At 47.9% G+C, this 24,815-nt stretch overlaps 1 protein-coding gene across 1 annotated transcript in view; it reads left to right on the top strand.

Moving 5' to 3' along the window:
- Nucleotides 1-4,230: 4,230 nt before the first annotated feature.
- Nucleotides 4,231-24,815, top strand: part of LOC119383253 (guanylate cyclase soluble subunit beta-1) — a 69,667-nt gene continuing 49,082 nt past the window's right edge. The window contains exons 1-5 of the mRNA XM_037651318.1: nucleotides 4,231-4,304; nucleotides 6,055-6,158; nucleotides 17,260-17,499; nucleotides 18,417-18,582; nucleotides 22,070-22,334. Coding sequence (XP_037507246.1) covers nucleotides 4,297-4,304; nucleotides 6,055-6,158; nucleotides 17,260-17,499; nucleotides 18,417-18,582; nucleotides 22,070-22,334 — 783 coding nt within the window. The 5' untranslated portion in view covers nucleotides 4,231-4,296. The remainder of the gene's footprint in view (nucleotides 4,305-6,054; nucleotides 6,159-17,259; nucleotides 17,500-18,416; nucleotides 18,583-22,069; nucleotides 22,335-24,815) is intronic.

The following is a 24,815-nucleotide window of genomic DNA, read 5'->3' as shown; positions in this document are numbered from 1 at the left end:
CTTGAAGGGGGTGGGCCCTTAGCATACAGTTTTCAGAATTCTAAAGTTCTGCAATTGTTAATAGTGGGCGCTTGTGCGAAAGAGGGCGCTTCTGTGGTATTTTGCGGTAAGCACGGCAGTGGATATATGACAACTGATGAAATCCAACCAGAAACCAACCTGCCCGACTAAGGTGTAAAGGGGGCTTTCTGGCAGAAATGGTCTTTGTGCGGTGGAGCACGCTCTACAGGGGCAGGAGTAGTGCACCAGTGTGCGTTGTGTCATTTTACAGCACATTTCACAATATTAGTAAAATGGGCGGTTGCACACAACATTTAGCGATCAGACTTTATAACATTATTCCAACATATTTTTCGAAACACCGCAGACTTGCAGCTGCCTGATAATTGTGGTCACCATGAGGTCAGCGCACACGCTTTCTGCCGTGTTTGTGTTTTCTTGCTATAGCAATTATAGGGACACTTTCGGCGGATTTTGTCGTCGCCGTCGCCGTCATGTCCCGAATATGTATGTGTATGTATATACATACATAAAAGCCAAAAATAAAAATCATTCAGAAGAAAAAAATTCCGAAGCGCGCGACCGCGGCGCGCGACTCGCAAATTTCTTCGGTCCCCAATTCTAAAGTTCGATAGTGTTTCGCCAGAGTTGGGATGTGTGCCTCCCACTTCTACTTTGACAAACAGGACGTGGTCGACCATGCTAGCGCTGCTGCGGCCGCGTTTGCGAAAGGAGTGAGCTGCTAGCTAGAAGAGCCAAAGTAGGGGCTAGTTGAAGTAACAACTGTGACAGTTTGCGCTCGTCCTTTCATACCTGTGCGTTCTTTTCGTGTGTCCTTCTTTGTGTTTGAGCAGCGCGCTGTAAGCGTCGAGCTGTGACAGTTATTAGACCGCACTCGCCTTGTGTGTTTTCTTTTCCTGCGTCCTTTGTGCTTGAGCAGTGCACAGCAAGTATCTAGCCGCTTTCCATTCGTCCGCTGACATTCCACTTTCTTGCTACCGCATTCATTGCTTCTCCCTTGAGGCAGAACTGTGACTTTTTAAACACTGTGTTCTTGAGAGAACGAAAAGGCATGAATTATGGACTCATTTTTTTATTAAAGACAACCTAGTTAAACCAACAGACAATAAAGCCAAGGGAGGCATAGGGAAGGTTGTAGTTTTCAGCTCTAGTGTAGTAATTACGATGTAAATGGAAAGAAACAAAAGTAAGTGAAAAATCAACTTGGCGTGTTGTTTTGTGGGTGTCTCGAAACACAAGTCGTTACAAACGCGTCTTGGTCGCATTTAGAAAAAAATGAAGTCATGCTATGCACCCATAAAACTGGTTTAAGCAAATACCTCTTTTAAACGCTCGAACCTAATTTGTTTTACGCTGGGGCGCCATTTCGCTGAAAAGGTAACCCTGATAAAAATCTCGTCCTTTACCAGTAAATCACATTCTAACGTGACTTTACTGCGCCAAAGGAGACGGTGGAATGTAGGGCATCGCGACAGCGAATGAAGAAAAATATTCGAGAATACCGCTTATCCAAGTCCAATCAAAATTTTCCAGTACCGTGACCTGACCTCCGTATCGGCGCTGACCACGTCGGAAGACCACTCAGGTGGTCGTCCATCTTCATCCATCAGAGACACTATCACCGAGCAGCACAGACTGAAGAGGAGACGAGGGAAACCGCTTGTGCATAGCGCCACCGCAAGAACATACAATAAAATAAAATCCGCTTCATACCAGAAAGATACGCCGCTATTCATATGGTGAACGACATATTGCAATTTATATGGCTCCTTTCTAAAACAACCCTCAAAAAGTGACTGTCCCCGTCCTTGCTAGAGTACTGTGCCGCTACTCGTTATGTGTCTAGTTATTTTTGCTGCTGTATTGCTTAAAGTCACTGTGCTGCAAGAACTCATTAGGGTGCTTCCATGAAGCAGAATTCGTACACTTATAGGAGCGCAGGACACATGACGTCTGCTGGCGTTATTTTCATGTCAAAGAAACAGTGATGGGATGGAGGCGTCCCCTCTCTTCCTGCTGTAGCGGTGGATAAAGAAAAGAAGAGGGTAGCCTTCATACGGCGCAGGATATTGTGTTTGTGGTTCGGATATGCACCCACTATATTAGTGGCAGTGAATCTTCCATTCCGTTTAAAGAGGTTGCCTGAGGCAATAAGCTCTCGCGTTAATTTAAAAAATTGTTGCATCGTTATCGCTGAGCTTACAAGAAAGCACAAAACAATAAACAAAACACCAATCAAGAAAACAGGAAAACCAACAATCAAGCAAGCGAACAGACAAAATGGATCTTTGAAAACTGCGTTGGTTTCACCGAACCTAAGTGTTACGCCGCGACTGTTCAAATGGATAGATTGCACTGAAATGCCGAAGAGCGCATTTGCAAGTACTTTATGGTTGTGTCCACGTGCGTAACGAGGTAATGAATGATAATTAGAGAAGTTTCTTCAGGAAGGACAGAATATAAAGACCATTCATCTCATTCACACATTCGGTATGAACCGTAATTAGATTTACTTTAGCTTTCTGCTTTTTATCCAGAAGGCAACGAGAGCTATCGTGTTTTTTTTTTTTTTTTTGTAATGCGGCTGGCTTGCCCGAAATATTTTGTCCGCGTTACGATGTGCAAGCTTTTGCTTTCCCTAAGGAATGTTCCGTTACTTCTAATGGAAGACTGCGTTAAGCCGCAGTGGCTTAAGTCGTCGTGGCTTAGTGACCACGTTCATTAGCCGCTGTCAGTGAGGCTCTTGGTGCAATTCTCTAATTGGCTGACCACGATGCAATTATTCCGCTGTGCTCGATCGTTGGATACGCAAAAAGAAAGACTAAGAAAGCTGGCCTAAGCGAAAATAAATGTAGAAAGCCCGAAAAAGTTTAATCATCAGCGAACGGATTCCCCAAGTGCTCTCGTGACCAAAAACAAAATATCTTCTTTACATTCCAGAAGGAAGTTTCATGGCATAAAATTTCTCCATAATATAATGGCTGGCAACTTGAATCTAAATGATTTGCCATACCTTCGTCCTGTTACAGCTCCACAAACAAGACACAACAGACATCAACAGGCAACCAGTTTTCGCTGAAATTAATGCATTTAAAAATAGTGTTTTCCCCAGAACTATAGCGGACTGGAATAGACTTACAGAATCGGTAATTATGTCGCCAAATTCCGTTCAGTCTCTGGAAGAGCATATTTTTTTATTAGACTTGCTTTTTTTTTCTGCTCATGTTGTTTCATTTCATTATATATGAGCGTCATAAATTATTATGGAACTATTGTCTTTTGTGGTTGTTCAACCTTTACTGTACTGTATTAGTTCTCGATTGCACCATTGCATGTATTAAGCTATCCTTGTATTTTATATTATTTTGTATACTGCCCCTCCTGCTTGAGCCAAGTTGGCCTGCAGTATATTGAAATAAATAAATAAATAAATAAATAAATAAATAAATAAATAAATAAATCTACAGCTTGACATACCTGTTATCGTTCGCGGTGCGATGTTGTAAGCCTTGTTGTTTTTCACATGCTGGCCCGTCCGCGTCTTCAGTAGATAGCTTATCAAAGAATCACACATTTTACCACATTTGAAGGCAGGGGCTGGCGAGCGGGGTGGGAAAGCATCAACAAAAAGCTTGGAGGACGCTTAAGCTTCGCATTTAAGAGTGAAATATGGTAGCGTTATCGGGGCCCCATTCATCATCGGAATTCATGGGACACAAGCTCCTAAACGTTATCGCGTTCAAAAATGACACTACTCGGGGTCTTTATTTTGTCTGCACATTAATTGAAATTCAAGTCTGCTCTCAAAAGGCACGTTCGTCATATTGGTTATTTGTACATGACAATGTGTCGATATCCGGACAACTATATACCTTGTTTTTTTTTTCTTGTTTTATTTTTTATTTTTCTGGCAACATATCGAACGACATATCAAACAACCCATTCGCTTACAACTTTCTAACGCTTTCACGTATTCTAATCCTGTTTATTGCATTTCCCCTGGTGCTACATCATGTCTTGTCTCAGAACATTCTCCTTCCTGATAGAAGACATGAAATATCATTGTCTGATTTTCCTGCATGGAAGAGTGTTAATATAGATGGGCGTGCGAGTGTCTCAGGGAAGTCATATGAACTGGTTTAGCACTCACAGAAAACTGCGTGAACGGAACCTATAAAAGTAAACATTTCTTTTTGTTTGTTTGTGCAGTACGGGTTCATCCACTGCGCCTTGGAAGACCTCGTGACAAAAAAGTTTGGAGCGGACACATGGAAGATGCTTCTGTGAGTTTCTTTTTAACATTGCCCTACGCGTTATTCAGCATTTCTATGAAAGGCTACAGGAAAGGACACTGGCCCATTCCTACCACGACTATTAGTATTGAGGCCTAAGTAAGCAGGATGAGTTCAAGGCGTCTTGGACTGAAGACTCCGCCCTATCGAATTTTTGCTATAGATGTGCTTATATATTCATGCGTCCCTCAGCAGGCGTTAACTATAGTATATAGATCGCCAATACCTTGCTCACTCCATATAGTGAGAACAAATTATTAATCTGCTAGGTTCTGCGAGCTTCGTAGATTTCTTGGTGTTAACATGTTTAAGCAAAGATATTACGCGTAAGCGTTGCGCTGTGCTTTTCGAAGACGTAAAATGTCCCTGAACATAATTAAATGAAGAACACTGTAGTAACAGCTACGTAGCAAGCTTTTGTGTGATGTTCACTGTAGTCAGTTGCTTTCGTCTGCTGCACAATGCCGCAGATGTTCGTATTGTAATTGCATTTGTGCTGTGATTCGCTCTGTCTGCGCTTCTAGATACGTGGAATGCTGATTCTAGCATGTCTGAAAGCTGCATGCGTATTTGGCGGGTTAAAATTACAGCGTGCTGCTGGCTGTTATCATTCTCTTTGTGCGATTTCAGGGCGATCTTCTGGTCTTGTCACTGAAGCCTGACCTATAGTTTTGATGTTGTTTAATAAGACATAGGGACTCCTTCGCGCAGCGTACAGAAATACGTGCCCCATAGCCGAATGTCAGCAACGAATACTGCGCGTTAAACTGTGTTACAGCAGAGCGGTTATAGTCGAGGTCGGTCGTGTGTCGTATGCGCCTTGTGTCCTTAAATGTGCGGCCTTAGTGTTCCCGACGGTTCGTTTAAGTATCCCTCAGTTACTGGTTACGTCTGTACGGAAATCTTATTCAGTGTTTGCCGCCCATGCGTTCTCTTGTTAATTTTTAGTGGACCACTGTGGTGAGTAATGGGTTTTGCCCAATTTCAATGACCCATACGCGCTATAGGAGCTTTTACAGTAGAGCTGTTATGGTCGAGGTTTGTCGTGCGTCGTAGACAGAAAATCATCATCCTCATTAGCGGACACGCGCTCAATCACCGCCCAAGCATTATGTACAAAAGGTTAACAAAAGAAGCTGAAACGTGGCCACCAGCTGTGCTGTGACCCAGCGTTGCACGACTTAGTGCAAGCTGCGCTAACATTTAGCTACGACACTTTGTTCGCCCGATCTGTAGCACAGTTTGCACTTTTTCTTAAGCGAAGGCATTATGACCTTTCTTGAAGGCAATTGGTCTCATTGAGATATCATAATGAGACATGATACAATGAGACAAGATGGCGTCTATGTTGTCGTGACTTCTATCGTTTGTCCGTGTTTACACTCCTGTTGTCATTTTTCATGAGATGTAGTTTCTACGCTGCGTGTTCATGCTCCTTTCGTGTACACCGTGTCTCTGTAGCGTACACCTTGCGCGACATCTCATTCTTGATCGTTCCTATCTCGAGCAGTATGCTAGACATTCATTACAGCGCGCTACAGAGACACGCGAGAAGAAACGCGACAAAACACTTGTACAAGCAGCTCAAGCGCTTACTGAATATTTATTGTAGCGCGCTGAGATTAATAGCTATGCATAACCAACTAGCCCCAACCTTGGCTCTTCTACTGTGTTATGCATGGCGACGAAGAAACTCTTCCTACTTTTAACTAAAGAGCCATTTTTCTTCACTCTCTGGTAGGGAGAAGTCTGGAATCACGATGCACGGTGCCTCTTTCCTGATGCACAAAGTGTACACGGACGACATGACGCTCAAACTGGTGGCCGCAGCCTGCGAGGTGCTCGGTGAGTAGCGATCCTCTCTCATAATAGCAACAAGGCTCCTAGGCACACTTCTACCTTCACGGGTGTTCGCCACATAAAGAAAGATTTGTTTGGCGTGTGTTTACGTGCGATGGTGACCATGTGAACACGTGTGCCGCGATTGGCAATGTAGCAAAGATGAGGGATCAGAGAGACGCTAGGCAGGGAGCGAAACGGCTTCATTGGACCCAGTTCGAGATGTCACCGGGTGTTACGAAACCCAACAGCGAAGAAGGTTATTTGCTAAGAAAAGCGCCATTTCTTCGCAGCTAGATTAATCAAAGTGAGAGGCAGGCGCGTTGTATACGCTCGGTGACGTAAATACAGCCAGGAAACAGGGCAGGTTATTATAATATGCTCAACGTGCTGTCTCGAAATGCCTCTTCTTTACACAGTGGCATTTGTGGTCCACTGTGGTAGCGCGCCCTTGAAAATGTTTTGCTTTATAAAAATGCGTCTTACTAGACAGAGGGAGGGGACGGACAGGTGGGCGAACGCATAGTTGAGTAGGCATAAAAACGCCCATGCATTTAATACGATGGACTCGGTATTCTAGTATGTGCACAGGGAATACCTCCTAGTATGTGCACAGGGAATAAAAAAAACGCCAGGCCTGCGCTGAAACCGCAGCACAGTCACAGCGAAAGCTGGAAGAGCGGCGTTTCTAGAGCCCGCTTGGGGCTACAATACAAGTACACTAGAAAGGTACCCACTACGCCATAAATCACAATTTTTGTGAAGTTGGGAACCACCTACTAAGCAATTATTCGTCATTCTGCGGAGAAGCCAAGCACCAGCTACACGTCTGTAAGGCATTATGTGTACTTTGTTGACGCGACGACTGATGACAATGAAGAATTATGGCTCAGCCCTTTGTAATGGGTTGGAATCTTTAAACGGCCCACCAGTTACGTAACTTGCATTGGGTGACGCCCGGTCGCTATTTCCCTCTCCCGTCATGCTGTATAACATACGTTGACATGGGGGAGAGACGGGGAGGGGGAGGCAACGAATTTTACTGAGATCCCGAGGAAGTGGATCATGCGCTTATGGGCTTCCTTGGCAACCAATACAAGTGCACTTGCGAGGAACCCACTACGCTATAAAGCATTGTAATTTTTGAGAAGTAGGGCCGCAGGCACTGTGCCATTTTTCGTCATTCTACAGAGAGCGTTGGTACCTGCTAAACGCATGCAGGCATTATGCGCACTTTGTTGATGCTGTCCCTGATGACGATGAAGAATTATGGCAGAGCCCTTTGTAATGGGTTGGAAGCATTCAACAACCTACTCGTTGCGCAATTCGCATTGTGTGACGCCTGGTTACAGAATTCGCATTGTGCGACGCTTGGTGCTTATTTTACTTTTCTACCACGCTATATTGCATATGCTAATGTGGTTCCTTCCCGACATGAAGCCTGTATAGGACCTTTTTGCAAAGCAGTTTCAAGCACGGGCATGGCTCAGACACTACAATGATACGATTAGTGTATGAAAATACTTTGTGAGGCAATAAAGAAAAAAAAACGGGCATGGCTCAGAGTTTGAATACTGGGCTCCCACGCAGAGCTCCCGGGTTCGAACCTCGTTCCATCCTGGAATTTTTTTCCTATTTCGTTTTTTTTTTCTTATTTCGAGCGATACTGGTTACGGACACCGGCGGCGGCGGCGGCGGACAACTACGGCGCCGAAAACGGCCAGTGAAATGATCTCATAACAGCTTTCGCTGTAAAAAAAAACATTACACCATCTCCCGCTAAAGGGGACCATGGGGCGATGCGAAGCCAGCGCACTTGCGCGATCGAGTTCCGTTGGCGTTCGTTGGGCATGCTACCGACCTCGGCCTCGTCGCAAAGGCACCCAGAGAGCCAGAAACCCTTTCCTCAAAACCCGCTTCTGGAGCCGGCAAGCAGCAGCAACCGGGAGGAATGCTGTACACAGCAGGACAGAAATTGGCCGCGTACCTGCGTGCTTGTCGCCGAAATGTCGCCGAAAGACGATAGATTAGCACTGCGTGAGATATGAGCGCCATCTGGCAATACGTCGGGAAACACGAGTTTGTGCACATAGCCTTCGAGATGGCGGGCGCGCGGTGGGTTTCGCCCCGCCATCTCGGAGGCCATGTTGTGCAGAGGGCACGGAGGAGGTTCTTTCCTTTCTCCGTCGTAGAGGGCGTTCGTCTGCGTGCATATCGCATTTTCAGCGCAGCCGCATTGTCAGCGCAGCTTAAGAAACTATAGGGTCTTTAGAATTACGTATCTATGTATTTTCTATTAAAGGAACACACCACCTAAAACTTACCCTAGTGATGTCGCGCCTCAGATATGCGTAATGTTTGCTTTTTGATCGAAAATGTACACAATTATGAACCTAGTCAGCAGTACAAGATGGCTGGCCCTTCGGCAAGTGGTTCAACTTTGGCCGGGTGGCTGAATCGGGTGACAGACAGACAAACCAAAAATTCTGCGTGTAAGAAAGATTTCTCCTGTGTACATCTCTGATCATCGAGCTATTGTCCTGAAGCTTAAGTTCCATTTTCTTTTACGGAAAAACCATGGCGCCTTCATGTTCGCGTCCTCCAGGACGCGCGCTCACGGTCGGTCTTTGTCACGTGCAATACGTGTGTCGCTCGCTACATCTAGCCCAGCTGATTGGGACGCTCTTAAAACGCACTAGCGTCTATACTGTTCAGTTCAAGGCCGCTCGCTGCGTCGTCGCGTTTCTGAGGAGCTGGCCGATACTGCAATGAGGTTGCGCAGCGCCCTGCGGGCCGAAACGGCGTCTCCCCTGATGCGAGCTTGGCAGCGCGAGTTACGTGAACGCGTCCGGCTCTTGATTGCTGCCTCGTCTCTGGCGGCGGCATCATGGCGCTGTAGGCGCAACCCCTGTGCACATCCTGAAGTGCTACGCTATGCGAGGCATTCGTTTTTTGGGCAGTCGCAGCCCTCTCCCTCTATGACCACACAGATACCACCTGCGCAGCCGCTTCCTACGCGTGATCGGTCTCTTGGCGCAATGCGAAGCGATGTCATGTTCGGCCATGCAGACAAACTGTGACATATTACCGTCCATGCTTAGAGGGTTACCCCGTGTTTCTCAAGAAGCTCCTGATTCTCTGCATGCCCCACCATCACCCAAAAGGTAAAGGCCGCACTGCAGTCCATGAAGCGTGGAACGGCCCCCGGGCGAGACGGTTTTCCGGTTGAGTTTTACTTGACATTTTGGAATGAGATCGGTGCTGCCTTTACCGTGGTTATCCGGCGGTGTTTTGATGATGGCGTCTTTCCATCCAGTTTTCGAGATGGCCGCATTATACTTATCCCAAGAGGTGACGCTTGCTCTGTTAGTCCTGAAGACTGGAAACCTATCACGCTCCTTAATGTTGACTATAAGATCTTCGCGACGGTAATCGTTCAACGTTTGAGGGCTCTCAAACTCACTGGTGGGTAATCACAGATCTTCATCAGTGCCTGGACGAGAAATACACAGCTTGTCCTTCACCACCCATGATATAATAGCCTATACGCTGTCGCGGTCAGCGCGCGGTCTTCTTGTTTCTTTGGGCCAGGATAAAGCATTTGACCGACTGGAGCATACGTATATCTTCAATGTGCTCACAGCCTTCGGCTTTCCTAATCCATTTGTGGAATTAATTAGGAATACCTACACTCATATAAAAAGCACACTGATTCTGGATAGTTGGGAAAGTGCTGCCTTTCCCATTACACGTGGGGTCCGTCAGGGATGTCCATTGTCTCCTGTGCTGTTTATCCTCAGCATTGAGCCATTTTTGTGTGCTTTAGACGCGGATTCGCGCGTCCGGGGTCTTGCGCTTCCTGGCAGCAATGTTGTGAAAGTCACAGCTTTTGCTGACGACATAACCCTGTACCTTTCAGATGAAGATAGTGTTTCACACAGCCTGCGTTTATTCTTCGAGTACGGTGACATTTCAGGTGCAGTACTGAACTGCTTCAAATCCCGGTATTTGTTCATTGGCTCTCCGAACTCCAGACTTAGCTCCGTTTCCCCAATTCAACCAGCCACGTCCCTTCGTGTTTTAGTTATACACCCTCTATGGCATTTGTGACGCTGTTTGGTCAACCGCTCTCGAAGAAGTGAGACAAAAAATTCAGGACGCACGGGATTTCGACTTTCCGCTTCCCGAGCGAAGGTACCTTGCGCAGACTGTATTTTGCGGTCGTACTCTTGGTACTTCTGTCACGTGGGTCAGCCGCCTTTACGTATCGTGTGATCGCTGCAGTCGGCATTGTGTTCCTTTTTAACACGAAAGTGTTTTATGCCGGGGTCCACCAAGTACATCCGTCACGGATATGACGTTGATAAAATGGACGCCAACAGGTGAGAAAGAAAAAAACCAAGAAAGAGATACCCCGCTGGGAATCGAACCCACGACCTTGCGGCCGCGAGGGCAAGCGCCCGACGCGCTACCGACTAAGATAAGTCGGGAAATGCTAGACACGGCGCGAACGCGCCTTATATCTTTCACACATTCTCTTTCGCGACGGGCGGAGCGGGGCGGTGCCGCCGTCTGTGAGATGTGAAAAGAAGTAATGCTTCACGATCGACACTTACTAGCGCGTACTCCGAGATTGCACGCGATATCGGAGGTCATGGTTAAAGCGTCTCGATACCAGAGAGGTAGACTGGCCGCGCTGGCGTCGCCGAGGCACCCTTGACGCAGTTACGTTCTTTGCCTGTGGCTTCGCGTTAGCGTGCGTCGGCTCATCGGAGTAGTGCAGCTTCCACGTGCACCAACGGGGTTTCTCCGCCGCCGACTGCTTCAATTGCGAGAGCACCGACTAACAAAACTGCTGCAATACGCGTTGCAGAAAGGACGCAATTTCGACGGGCGAATGTCGTGCCTTGGTGGAGCGAGAGCAGCGCCTGAGAGACAGAAACCAGCGGAACGCACGCGTTCGCGGCTCAGGCTACGAACCTCTACCTCCCGTGTTGCTGAAGCGCAGTGTGTGTTAGTGTATGCATGAGCACAGGCGTTGGCTACCCATTACTAGAAAGCGCACATTGTGCCGTTTCTCTCCTTAATTGACGACGCTTTGAAGAAGTGCATACCGGGTACCAGTGTTGATTATGAGCTTGTTGATATCATCCTTACGCGGGATTCACGATTCGCTGTGGCCAAATATATCGTCACACCGTCAGCTACCACAACGGTTTAATCATGATCATGGGCGTTAGTCGTCGCGATAGAGACATGCTGTCAACATGGGTGCATCCACGTCAAACAGTGCTATAGCTGCCAAACACGAATAGACATTGTACAAGCTCTCATATATCGCTACCCAATAAGCACTACTTCTGTGAAGACAAGTTTCACTTTCGTGTTATACCGATTCCTATGACGGAGGGATCAGCCATGTTTTTTTTTTTTGGTCAGGTGGCACTGAGTTGGTCTCTCGTGCGGCACTAGGACAGCAGCGTTCCCGGGGAGGCTTTGCTTTCCCTTCGGTGTCTATACGCTGCCGGCTACTGGCACTGCGCTTCCTGTTGCGCCTTGTACAAGGGGAAGTATCGCCCGCGCGTACTATTGCGAATTACTGTCTGGGCACTTACCTCCGGCATTTGATGCCTAATATGCATCTTAACAGGGGCCCTCAGTCAATAACACTCCCTGCATTTTATGCAACAGCTGTTGCATTTTTTCGCCATGTCCAGTTGTACCTGTCCTGGAGTAGATGGGCAAAACAATCCTATTGTTAACACAATAGCTGCTTTGTTGCTCCCGTTAGTTCCTCCGGCTCGCCGTGCTCGCTCTAGTCGCGTGTCTTGGAGCGCGCTAACGGCTTCTTTTCTGCCTGGCCACCTCCAGGACTTCGTTTAGCGCATGGGGTGGGGTGTGCTCCCCACTCTCGACAGCCTCGAGCGGTGGAGAATGGTCCAGTCCGCAACATGCCCGAACTCCTCCCTTCAGGAAACAAATCAGCATGTTCTGAAGCAATGTGTTATTGCTCGTATTTTCTGGAGGGCCGTCTGGATTTCGTGGGCTCGGAGTAAATCGCTTCCTTTCTTCTGGGCGTTGTTCTCGAGGCCGCTTCGCCTGCCTTCTCGTTGTTGCTGGTGCTTTCTGTCTTTGGCGCAACCACTGCGAGGCGGTTGAAGCGCTGGACACATGGTGCGAATTCGGATGCGATTCGTCGTACGGCCATTCGTGCCAACAGCCGCATCCGACAGACGCCCAACAGGTTCCATCAGCGTGCGGAGACGATTCGCACGCCGCACGGACATCCAACTTGCTGAATGTAGCCGCGCGGCTGCCGCGTCGGTCTGACGGCCGCAGCCAATGGCAGCGCGGGAGACGCCTGACGTCACGCCTCTGGTGGCGCGTTTGTTGCTTGTTTGTTTGTTTGCGCGTTTGTTGAACTACGTTCGGACGGCTCCGATCATGAAAAACGTTGGTTAAACTTTCTTTCTCACATCAAATAACACATGACGTTTGAAGTGTGTCATTTGTGCAAGGCGGCGCCCGTTTCCGAACCACTAGCGAGATATCGAGCCGCGATAGGCCACTTCGCAGCTAACAGCCGCACCGGCCGTCTCGGCGAACCGGCCGGCTTTGCTTTCAAATCGAGGTCTACGAGAAAACCAATTGCGCATGTAAACGCGTGTCATCAGCGTAAAAGTTTTAATCGTGTTGATAAAAATAAGTGCTCGACGATCAGCTCGCGTTTGATCGCGAACGGCGCTAGCGACAGCGTCCGCCTTGCTAGGCCTACGCTCGGTGTCGTGACAAGCCTACTCTCGGAGTCGCGAGTGAATGCGGTCTGTTGAGATGTTTGTCGCTTGTGAAGGCGTAGCTTTATTGGCAATGTTCTTACAGAACGAAGCGTGGCTGCGTAAGGTTGTTTGTTTTGTAGTCAACGAAGAGGATGCGATGTTTTCCGTGCGTGCAAGCCGAGGTGCCGTGTGTGGGCGGAGCCTGCGCGCGGATTGCTCGTTCGCCCCCATGTGTCCTGAATCGCCGTATACCGCGTGCGGCGTCGCACGTCGGATCGGATGCTGAATCGCACCATGTGTCTAGCGCTTGAAGCAGGCCGTCGCCGTCGCGCTCTCTTCCCTATCCTAGAGCGACTGTACTCGGCGCTTCTGTCTGTTCTGTCGGAGGAGCTCTTCTTTCTCGGTGAGGAGGAATTCCTCCGGCAGTGGTCTTGCCCTCTTGTGTTGGTCTGTGACAGACGCGTGAAGCTTGTCTTTCGGCCTTCCTGGCTTTGGTAGGCTGATGTCTCGTTTGGTGCAGGCCGAAGTACCATGTAAATACGCAAAATGTGCATATTCACGTTTTATTTGTGCTTTTTGTTTCCCATGTAATGTACATATGTATATCCATCTTTTTGTGACAAATTTGTGTCTGTATATATATGTTTGTGAAACATCGATTGTACGTGTTGCCTCCGTCATTTCGTGTTTTGTTTCCATGAAACTGAAGTTTCTTTTGTCATTCTCGTAAACGTATGTCTAGCAAGCAAATGTTACGTTGAATTGTTATTGATGTTAACCGTCTGTGATAATAAATTTCTCTAAACACACATTGTCTTTAAAACCCGTTCGCACCCCCACAGCAGGAGAGTGAGAAAGCAGCCGCGTCTCAGACGTCCCCCCCCCCCCCTGGAAGCCTGGAAGCACACCGCGCCGCCCTCCTGCTGCCCCGCCGACTCCTGCGGGCAGGAGCCCAGAGGAAACCCGCTTGGCCGGTTCGCGTCCTGCTTATGCGTAGTGCGAGTGCGGACTAGCCTACTGCAGGTCATACCCCCGACCCGAGCAAGAGATGCTTCGCATCTAAAACTTTCACGTAGCATTCTCGCATCATTGGATGTGTTTGGTAGACCGGGAGACAACACAGAGTACAGTTTTCTCTAATAGCACTGAGCTTTCTTGCTCGTGGAGTGTCCAGATAATACACTGTCATTGGAGCCAGCAGTCAAATTCACCGCCAAGCATATCGAGTCTGGCCAACCTCATCCGTACCTCAGGTTAAGTGATGTGATATCGCCACTCTCTTTTCTAAAACATGGCGGTTACAATAAATTACTGAAGGCGATGAGCGAATGCATCCCGTTTTCTCCAAGTGTTTTAACCTTGTACGAGCAATAAAACTCCCAGCTTCGCCGCAAGGGCTAAGCAATGAATGCGATAGCGACAAATTGGAACTTTACATGTATAGTCGCGGACAACTTTTTTTGGCAATGAAGCGAAGGCTACAGAGCCACAATGCACGTAATCTACCGCTAATGAATGTAGTCCCACAATTGCGTCCATATTTTGTGCGTGCGATATATAAAATACTCCTTCATTTTCTCCATGTAGCTTTTTGAGACGGAACGCAGCGCGCCTTTTACCCGTACCTTAGACGCTAAGCAGCGTTTGCATCGGAATCAGGGTGTAAGAAAAATAATTACACCGTGGTCGGAATGCAGCGCTAGCCATCACTTTCCACCAAGGAGGTTCTTTCCACGGCGTTACGAGACGCGCGCCAAACCGGACTACTTCGCGTTGCAGTACATGTGCAGACGCTGCGCCCCGGTAGCTTTCCATTCATTGCCAAGAAAAGTTGTCCGCGAGTATAGTAAGGCTAGCGGCTCCCACCTTTATGGTGCGGCCTGGAGCAACTCCACAAAACGCTGGCGTAGTCTGGAAACGCGGCCGCTGCAGCGGGCGTAGCAACGCTCGTGTTGTCTATGGCTTGAACGCAAACCTTGCGATGAGAACACAACTCGTACAAGGGCATGGGCCGTCTGCTGACCCCTGTAAGTGCAAGGCGCGTTTGACCAAGGTACACAGTTCCTGCCGAATCTATGCCCAGCTTTGCTGCCGCGCTTTGCTGCACACACACACACACACACCACACACACACACACACACACACACACACACACACACACACACACACACACACACACACACACACACACACACACACACACACACACACACACACACCAGGACCCCTCCATGTGCCTTTCGTGCGACGGAGGAGTTAGGGAGCCTTCATGTGCGCGCCTCCGAAGCACGGAGGCGCGCACATGAAGGCTCCCTAGCAGGAGACGGCCGGCAGCGACTTATCACCCATACGAATGGGAGGTCGTGGGAAACCTGTTGAATAACGAAGGCAGTGCGCATTCATGAAAAACTCGATATTGCTAATGATTTCTCGGACTGAGTTTACGGCTTCACGATAACAGCTGCAGTTAAATAAATCACCGTGTCGCGGCTGTTATGCATAGGAGCTAAATTCACAAAAGTATTCTGGTGCTTTGCCATTAGCCGCCACCTTCACTATATGTCAAATGCCAGGATCGGCTAAAATTTTGTGTTGTGAACAATGCCAGCAGGGGAGGGCTTTGAGAATGCGGAATAAGGTTTCCAGCGAATGCATAATACAGTTCAAGAAACGATAATACAAGGCTAGCAGTGCTGAATATGTGCTTAATGAAATAATTGTGGCGCCACTGAGAACAAGGAAGAAACACCAGAGAAGACAGGTTAGGGCATTGTATTCTGGCACCCTATCCCGTCTTCTCTCGTTTTTCGTCCTTGTTCCGCCACAAATATTTTGTTAAGCTATGCACTAACTGACCCGTTCTGCTGAACGTATGCGCAAAAGGCAAGTCGAACGGATGAGCGCAGGGTCCGCATACCAACACTGACATGCTGTATGTATGTATGTATGTATGTATGTATGTATGTATGTATGTATGTATGTATGTATGTATGTATGTATGTATGTATGTATGTATGTATGTATGTATGTATGTATGTATGTATGTATGTATGTATGTATGTATGTATGTATGTATGTATGTATGTATGTATGTATGTATGTGACAACTGTATGTGACTAAAATGTACTCTGTAAAACAAGAATCAACCTCATATAAAGCCTGGTGCAAGTCACATATCGTTGCCCCGATATATTTTCTTTCTTTTTTAATACCCGGCAAGCAACGCTCTGGAGGCTACGCAAACCTCCTGCGGTATCTCAGAGGAAATGGCGTTGCATTTTCTATCTTGAGGTCGCGGGTTTGAGGACAGCCACTGCAATTTGATGCAAACGCAATTCACAAATGTTCATGTTCATCGTATCTGGCGCTGGTTACAGAACCCCGAATTGTATTATCTAATCCAGACTCTAATCCACTGGGCAGTTTCCGGACGCTTAGCTCCACCAATTCATCAGTTAAGCTTGAAAAGTATACCGACACCGAAGTCCCAATCTGCGCGTTTGGTGTTGTCGTAGGTATTTTTACTGGCCATACAGAATGAATAACGTGATTGTAAGAACTTTTCAACGCATTGTTAGGGAAGATTACATAAAATATGCACACCTTTATGAGTTTAGTATGGATCGTAATATATCTTGATTCTACTTTCTCGTTGGTTTAGAGTTTGAAACCTATGACCTCCATCTGTATAACAAGTTTTGCGACAATAGTACTAAATTTTTCGTTTAGTTATTCAGCATACATATTTCCTTCGTATATGACGCACTAATCTTGATAGCGAATGCGAGCAGCCGGAGCAATCTTACTGACCACCGTAAAGTTACTCGAATCAGCCTTGAATGGTTTTCAGTCATAACTTGGGTCAACTTCTATTTTCTTTCTGAAAAAAAAATGTGTGTGCCCTGGCATTAGGTTTAAAGAACTTTTCAAACATGTACAGAAATTTTCAATAAGGTGTACGGGGGAACTGCTGTCTCCGTAGTTCTAGTGGTGGGGCATCGGCAGCGTCATTCGAAGGTTGTGGGTTCGGTCCTTACCATCCTTATTACTACTACACATAAACTGAAAGTTAAAAATTATGTCTCCTATGCTTTCCTTGGCTTATGTTTTGACCAACAAAGAAAACTAGCCCCTTGAATCATGTCTGCATTTTGTTTATTCTCTAATAAATGTGGTGTACAATGAATGTAAAATTTTCTTTTTTACTATTATATTAATGGTACACCGAATATGTCAAGTAATAACGGCGTTGCAAAGGTTCGTTATTGATAAACAGGTTTCGAAAACATACGGCATTTCAAGGTAACGGTGAACGTTTGTGACGTGCAGGCCTGGATCTAGACACATGTCTAGAAGCGTTCGGGGAACACTTCCTGTACTTCTGTCAGCAGCACGGCTACGATCACATCCTGCGTGTCCTAGGTTCCAACATGGCCGACTTTCTGACGAACCTGGACAATCTGCACGACCACCTGGCCTCCACCTATCCAGGAATGCGAGCTCCCTCGTTCCGTGTAACACCAGGTCCCAGCGGTCAAATACTGCTACACTACTACAGTGACAGGAAAGGTGCGCATCCACTCCTGTCTCTTTTGGAGCCTTGACAGTTGCATGGGCACGTGTCGTGATTGTATCTGCCATTTGCGCAGTTACGTTTCCCGGAGATCCAATATTGTGGTGTATGCATGGTTGCGTTGGCTATGACGTTTTTTTTTTGTTTTTTTTTTACAAAGCAGGACGCTATGTGATGCATCTATAACACACTACAAGTGCATCACTGCCTAAAAGACAATTCAAACCAATTTCAAAACAAAAATTGATTATTTGGTGCCCTAAAATGGTAGCTTATACCACCTCATGTGTACAGTCGACCACAAAATAATACGGACCACAGGAGCACATGCCAAAATTACCGTCTGCGCCGTCTTGTGGCGAACCATCTGATGTCAAAAGCATACCTATAACTACGTTTTCGCGAGATTAATGCTCTCGATAGCAGACCGCTCGCCACTAGACGGCGCTGACAGCAATTTCGGCACGCACTCGCGCGGCTCGTATTATTTGGAAAGGACGTCAAATGATAGCACTTATGTCATGTTGTCAACGTATCTCATGAGATACAATTACGTGCCACAAATTACTACTTCAAAATGAAGTAGCTGAAGATATAAACGTATCCGGAACTTTTCATATCAGCCCACTTATTTAAGTCAGCGCGAAATAAATATTTGGCATTGCCAATCTGTAGTAGCATGCAAGGCATACGGCTAGGCTAACATCTCCAGCTAACACCCGCGCTATAGGTTCGAGCACTGGGTATCTGACTTATCCTTTCTTTCTTCGTCACGATCGATTGAGAAAAACAGCTTCTTGATTCGCTGGAAGAAGAATAGGGGCCAATTCAGTGCATTGTTTGTCAGACTGCCAGGCTCTACAACTTCACATAGTATAGTTTCTCGGAATTTCCATATGCACTCCACACGCAGGCCTCCACCCCATCGTGCTTGGAATCGTTAAAGTGGTTGGAAGAGAGTTCTTCAATACAGAGGTCCGCGCCAACATCTCCGTCGTGTCAGAGTTCGGAGACAGAGCTCACGTGACTATGGAGGTGACCGAGCAGAAGAAGGAAGGCAAGAGCTGCCTGCTTCCAAGGTACACTTTTATTCGCCAGCATTCATTACAAGTGACTGCGCTCTGTATCCGTGTTGTTACACGCCGCTTTTGTTCGGTAGCTGCGGAATTGCGCAGCTGAGTTAACGGTCGCAGGATCGATTCGCTACCTCGTTGGCCTCGTTCATATTAGGTTGAATGCAAAAAAAGAAATAATCAAATAAAATAGTAATAACATTCTCGCATATTCTGCCATTGATGTAGGTTAAGGAAACGCCAGATAGTATAAATTAATCTAGAGCTGTTACTCAAACTTTTCCTAGCAAACTACTGAGCAGTTCTGGGATGTCCAAATCATACTAATTTATTTTGCTCATTAACGTTTCCATTTTTTTAGCATTTGCCTCACAAATCCTACTGCGTTAAAAGTATCAGTACAACGTCGAGGTCAGCTTGAGCTTTTTTTATGGCCTAATTGACATTTAAATTCGATGGTTCGCTGTAATGTCGGAGACAATGGCAGCTGAAGAGCTGCTGGCATTTAGGAAGGAATACGCTAGATTAGAGCGTTACGTCACGTGGCCAGTCTTGAAAAGCGAAAGATTCACAAAGACTGTTTTCCTCACAGCATCTGTCCAACACGTGAACTCTGAGATGCAGCGTGTTGGAGGATTATGTTTGTACGGCTGCGCTTATTTAGCTTTCCGGTACTGCAAGTGCATATGACGGGACGATGATGTGTTAAGCCAATACTGGACTTTTTATTTTATTGCGACAGCAATTATATGGACAGTCTCGGCTGGATATTGCCGTCGCCGTCGCCGCCGTCATGCACCGTAGGTGTGTATATATATATATATATATATATATATATATATATATATATATATATATATATATATATATATATATACCCCAAAGAAAACCCCCAAAGAAAATTAATTCAGAAAAATGATTCCGAAGCGCGGAATCGAACCAAGGACCTCTTGCTCCGCAGCGAGTGGCGCTAACCACTACGCCACGAAACGCAGATCCTCCACGTAGCTAACGGCGAGCGTTATATACACACCCTTTACCGCTGGACGGACTCAGAGACGGCAGGCGCTTGTAAGCGTTTCTTCATTACCAGCGAGACAGCGCTAGGAGCGCGACGGGCGCATTTAAAAGTCGTCGGCGAGCTCGCTCGCTTCTTATATTTGTGCAGGGAGAACCTTGCCCTTCTGCTGTCTGCTCGCGCGGTTTTCTCGTGGTGAGGGGAAGAGGAATGTTTCAAGCTTTCACCGTGATGTCCGCGCTCATGTTACGGAGCGTACCAATGTAACTCGAGCTCAAGGGACGCCGCTAAACGAACAAACAGAAGATGAGCGCGAACTATCCAGTGTCACAGCTCGACACTTGAAGCACGCTAGTTTCCTTCGCTGCTTCGGCCGCCTTTGAAGCAGGAGCGCTGTTCAAACTGAGAGTATCCATTGGCGAGCCTCACTTTGTATAGCTTTAGTTTCTTGCTATCGCATTAATTGCTTTGACCTTGCGGCGAAACTGACTTTTTTTATTACAGCGAAGTTATGCCGGCGGCATTGTTGCGTCGTCACGCTAAAAAAATGTCACGCGACCAGAGTGGAGAGGCGGAGTTTGATGAGAGGAGGAGAAGGAAAGGGGGTCACATGATGAAGCTTACTAATGCTGAAGGAGAGTGAGCGTAACGAAAGAGGGATCACGTTTGTCATGGATGATGCGGGGTAGCGTGAGCGTGACACAGGTTAGATTCAGCCAATCAGGATTCAGCTAGTAGTATAAGAGGAGTGCCTCAGACTCATAAATCAGAAGTAGCTGGGCAAAGCGAATGGATAGACTTGAAGGGACCGAATGAAAGGGGCAACAGTTTCGCGGCCCGACAACTTTCACGGAGTGGAACAGGCTAGACCTCTTGCCTTCAAGTCATTCATGCCGAGTTCGCGCTTTGATAGGGTGAATGGCGTTGTACCATTTTTATGCTGCGCAAGCATGTGTCGCCCCTTTGGTCTCGTCCACGTAAGCTCGTGTCGTGATCTGTTCACTACGAAGATTCTGTGTAGGAGCGCAAAGCACAGCTCTCGTCGACCAGGCATAACAAGCTCCCGATATCGGATAAAGATAAGACGATGGCCGTGGCAGTCCGCGACCGAGCCGCGACCTATATTTGTTATTATGCGAGTCTGCTTGCGCCAATTCATAACGTTCTGTTGAAAATGTCACATCGATTGGCTCATCGTCTATGTCTGGCGTGTCAGAATAACGCGAGCCGAACGTCGCGTGCACCGGCACGGACGTCACCATGTGTTTTGTTTTATTAACCGAACGACCGTTGCTATGGTATCAGCCTCAGGCCGTGTCGATCTACAGTAGGTAAACTGCTTGGTATTGGGGTTGTCACTGAGTACATAATGAGAATAAAGAAGGAAGACACGTGTGTCGGCTTGTGACACATTAGTTCGCAACGTGTATTTAAGTGAGCAACATGTTCGGAACTGACCGAAGGCTGATCATACGTTTTCTCGGTGGCGAACACCACACAATCTAATCATATCGGTGTTCATTTTGCTCATTTGCTTTCCGACGTTTTCTTGCAACGTAAAACTTCGGGGCGCAGGTGGTGTAGACTTCAAGCTGGTATAGTAGGGTTCGATGGGGCAGTAGCGATTCGAACCTAGGCAACAAATGACCGCCCATATGGAAAGGAAGAAAGAGAGAGAGATAGAGGGAAAGTAAGTGAGTCAGTAAATGAACGAAAGACAGAGTAAATCTCTATTTTGCGACTGAAGTTTTTGAGACGCGATGTGTTGCTGCCTCTCTCGCTCACTTTTTACAACAAGGTATGCTTACATCCGATACTATTTTTTGACCGAATTCAACTATCATGTTTACTCGCCCACTACATGTTCTGGCTAACTGTGCCTTATGTTGCCAACTTGTGGGCGAAATTGGACATCCGCAGTTGTAACGGCAACGTTGTCTTCCTCCTGTCTTAACCACATCATTCAATTGTCTGCCAATTTATTATTTATTACACTATCCCTTTAGCTTCACTTGCAGGTGTCGCCTTCTGTGTTGTCAGAGGTGAAGACTCGGTGGACCGGCCATGCTCTTCAACACCCTCCTTCTCCTTTTCACGTTGTCTCTTAGTTCAGAGCAGTACACGATACGAATGGCGATGTGGGCGAGATGGTTTACGCTCACGTTTCACCCTCACTGCTGGTTCGTCATCTTGCTAATGTGACTCGTGTCTTTGACGCACTGTTTGACAGCCTTATGATCTTGTAACTAAATCTCACACGTGTTTCTGGCGGGATGATTGACTTACAGGTTATTTCATGTATACATATGTTATCTGTTTTCGACCAATAAACCGAGATGGTAGTTAGCACTCGTGTTCGTCGCTGTTTCGCCCCCTCAATCCACCCTTACCTGTATTTCCGCAATTCAGTGCTTCGCGCTGCTCATCTTCACCGTGAAAGTACATGATACCTTCACTGGACATTTTTATTGGCAGCAACGCATCCGAGACGCTGAGCAACTGGCCAGAGGACCTGCCCATAGGCGTGCGGACAATGTGCACGGCATTCCCGTTCCACGTGTTGTTCGGCCGTGACTTCGGCATCATGCAGGCCGGCAACGGATTGCTACGGCTAGCCGGTCACCGTTGGAAGGAGAGTCGCGCTCAGGGAGGACGCCGCCTCAAGTTCGACGACGTCTTCGAGATCACGCGGCCCGTCATTGATTGCACCTTCGAGTCCATACGCAGCTATTGCAACCAGGTCAGTATTACATCGCTGTTATATTGAAGCTATTACAAAAAATCCGTGGTTGAACGCGATTAAACCAAGCTCGTCTAGCATAGCAGCAACTCATGCGGAAAGCATGACGCAGCGGTGTCCTTTGCGTCGGCGTCCTCGCGCTGCAAGCAGGGACACGCTGTGCACAGTTCTTTTCGTATGTAGAGCTGGGTTGACCGAGACGGACAAGTCTTTTCAGTAACAACGTCTGGTTTATTCTGCCCAACAAGAGAGAGGAAAGTAGAGCAAGTGCGCACACTGCACCGGAAGTGGCGAGAGTGAAAGAGAGAGGAATGCTCGTAAAGAGAAAAAGAAAAGGGAGCTCGCGGTCCGGCACCGAACCGAGGCGCCCCGCAGAGTTTTTACGACCGCGGGGGTGTGCGACGGTGGAGGCGTCGCTACAGATTGCTCCCCCCTTAGAGAGGAAGCTGGTGCGACGAGCGATATTCAGTTCAATTGTCATCCCAGTGAACACGGCGCAGTGGTGGTGACGAGAGGCACGATGGAGAGGAGGAGCCGTTGTGTCCAGCGGAGGGAGGCACGGCGAGGTAATTAAGCGCGGGTGCCTCGCTGAACGCTGGCTTGAGTCGCTCAAGCGCGATTGTGTCGCGTGTCCCGTTCATGTCGACGACGAAGTTGGCAGGCCGGCGCTCCAACACACGGAAGGGGCCGAGGTAGTGTGGTTGAAGCGGGGCGCGCACAGGGCCGTACCGCACAAACACATGTGTCGCTGTTTGTAGGTCCTGAGCGATATACGCTGCACGTGGCTGGCTGCGTGTAGGCTGCGGACGAATGTGTCGAAAGACCTCGCGCAGCTGGTCGACGTATTCAGTGGCTGTTAGCTTGTTGGCGCTGCCGCTTTCTTCGAAGAAATCGGCAGGCAGGCGAAGCGAAGTGCCGTAAACAAGCTCGGAAGTGGAACAGGAGAGGTCCTCTTTGAAAGAAGATCGTATTCCGAGAAGCGTGAGCGGGAGGCGGTCAACCCACTTGTCGGGGCAACTGTGCGCCGTGAGTGCTGCCTTGAGATGACGATGGAATCTCTCGACGAGGCCGTTTGGGGATGGTATGACGCTGTTCGTAGGCGTGAAATACCAAGAAGTTTCAGAAGCTCCGAAAAGAGGGACGATTCGAACTGGCGACCCCGGTCAGACACAATCGTTGTCGGACAGCCAAAACGGGATATCCAGCTGGAAACAAAAGCTTCTGCGACTGTAGCGGCAGACATGTCGGGCATAGGCGTCGCTTCGGGCCAGCGGGTGAAGCGATCGACACAGGTGAGAAGGTAGCGATAGCCTTGACATGGAGGTAGCGGGCCAACGATGTCAATATGCACGACGGCGAAACGTTCATCGGGTTGCAAGAAAGGCTTTGACGGGGGAACGGGGTACCGTTGAACTTTGGCGCGCTGACAAGGTGCACACTCACGGACCCAATCCCTGATGTTGGCGTTCATGCCCGGCCAGACAAAGCGTGACGAAATAAGCTTTTGGGAAGCACGAATTCCGGAATGAGAAAGACCGTGATAGGCACTGAATATTTTCTTCCGGAAAGGGCTGGTTAGGAATGGTCTGGGTGTGCCTGTGGAGGTGTCGCAAATTATTGGCACATCTTCAAATGTCACTGCTTCGAGCTGAAGTGATGTGGACGCTTCGCGTAGGTGTTGAAGCTCGGTGTCGTTTGATTGGGCTGCAGCCACATCTTGGAGGTTGAAGGGAAATGATGTTGAGGTAGAACTTTTGGAGCGACTACGCGTGATGGCATCCACGCGGCTGAGGGCGTCCGCTGGAGCGTTGTCAACACCGCTGATGTGGCGTATATCGGTTGAGAACTCCGAGATGAAGGCCAGCTGGCGCACCTCGCGTGGTGTGTACAGGGAGTCAGAGCGGCCGATTGAATAGGTGAGAGGTTTGTGGTCAGTGAAAATTGTAAAAGAGCGGCCTTCAAGTAGGTGTCGAAAATGCCGCACGGCGAGAAAGATGGCGAGCAACTCACGGCCGAAAACACTGTAGTTTGTTTGGGCAGAGGTCAAGCGCTTGGAGAAAAATGCAAGGGGCTGCCACTCATCGTTCACCTTTTGCTGGAGTACGGCCCCAACCGCAGAACAGGACGCATCAGTCATGAGTGCCAAGGGGTAACTCGGGTTGGGGTGCGACAGCAGTGTGGCTTCAGCCAAAGTGTGCTTGATGGAGTTGAAAGCTTCGTCCGCCGCGGTGTTCCATGGCAGTGCAGTTTCTGAGTGTTTGCCACAAAGCAAATGGTCGAGGGGTTCCAACAACGTAGCACAGTTTCTAATAAATCGGCGGTAGAAGTTTACGAGCCCTAGAAACTGGCGCAGTTTGGTTATTGATGTAGGCTTGGGGAACTCGACGATGGATTGCACTTTGTCAGGAAGAGGGCTAATTCCAGTGCTGTCCAAGCGATGGCCCAGAAAATTAAGAAATGGAACTCCGAACTCACTTTTGG

The sequence above is a fragment of the Rhipicephalus sanguineus genome, chromosome 2 (assembly GCF_013339695.2).
Source record: "Rhipicephalus sanguineus isolate Rsan-2018 chromosome 2, BIME_Rsan_1.4, whole genome shotgun sequence".
Lineage (NCBI taxonomy): Eukaryota > Metazoa > Arthropoda > Arachnida > Ixodida > Ixodidae > Rhipicephalus > Rhipicephalus sanguineus.
Note: the sequence above shows the minus strand (reverse complement) of the source record. Positions and strands in the feature narration are given on the sequence as shown.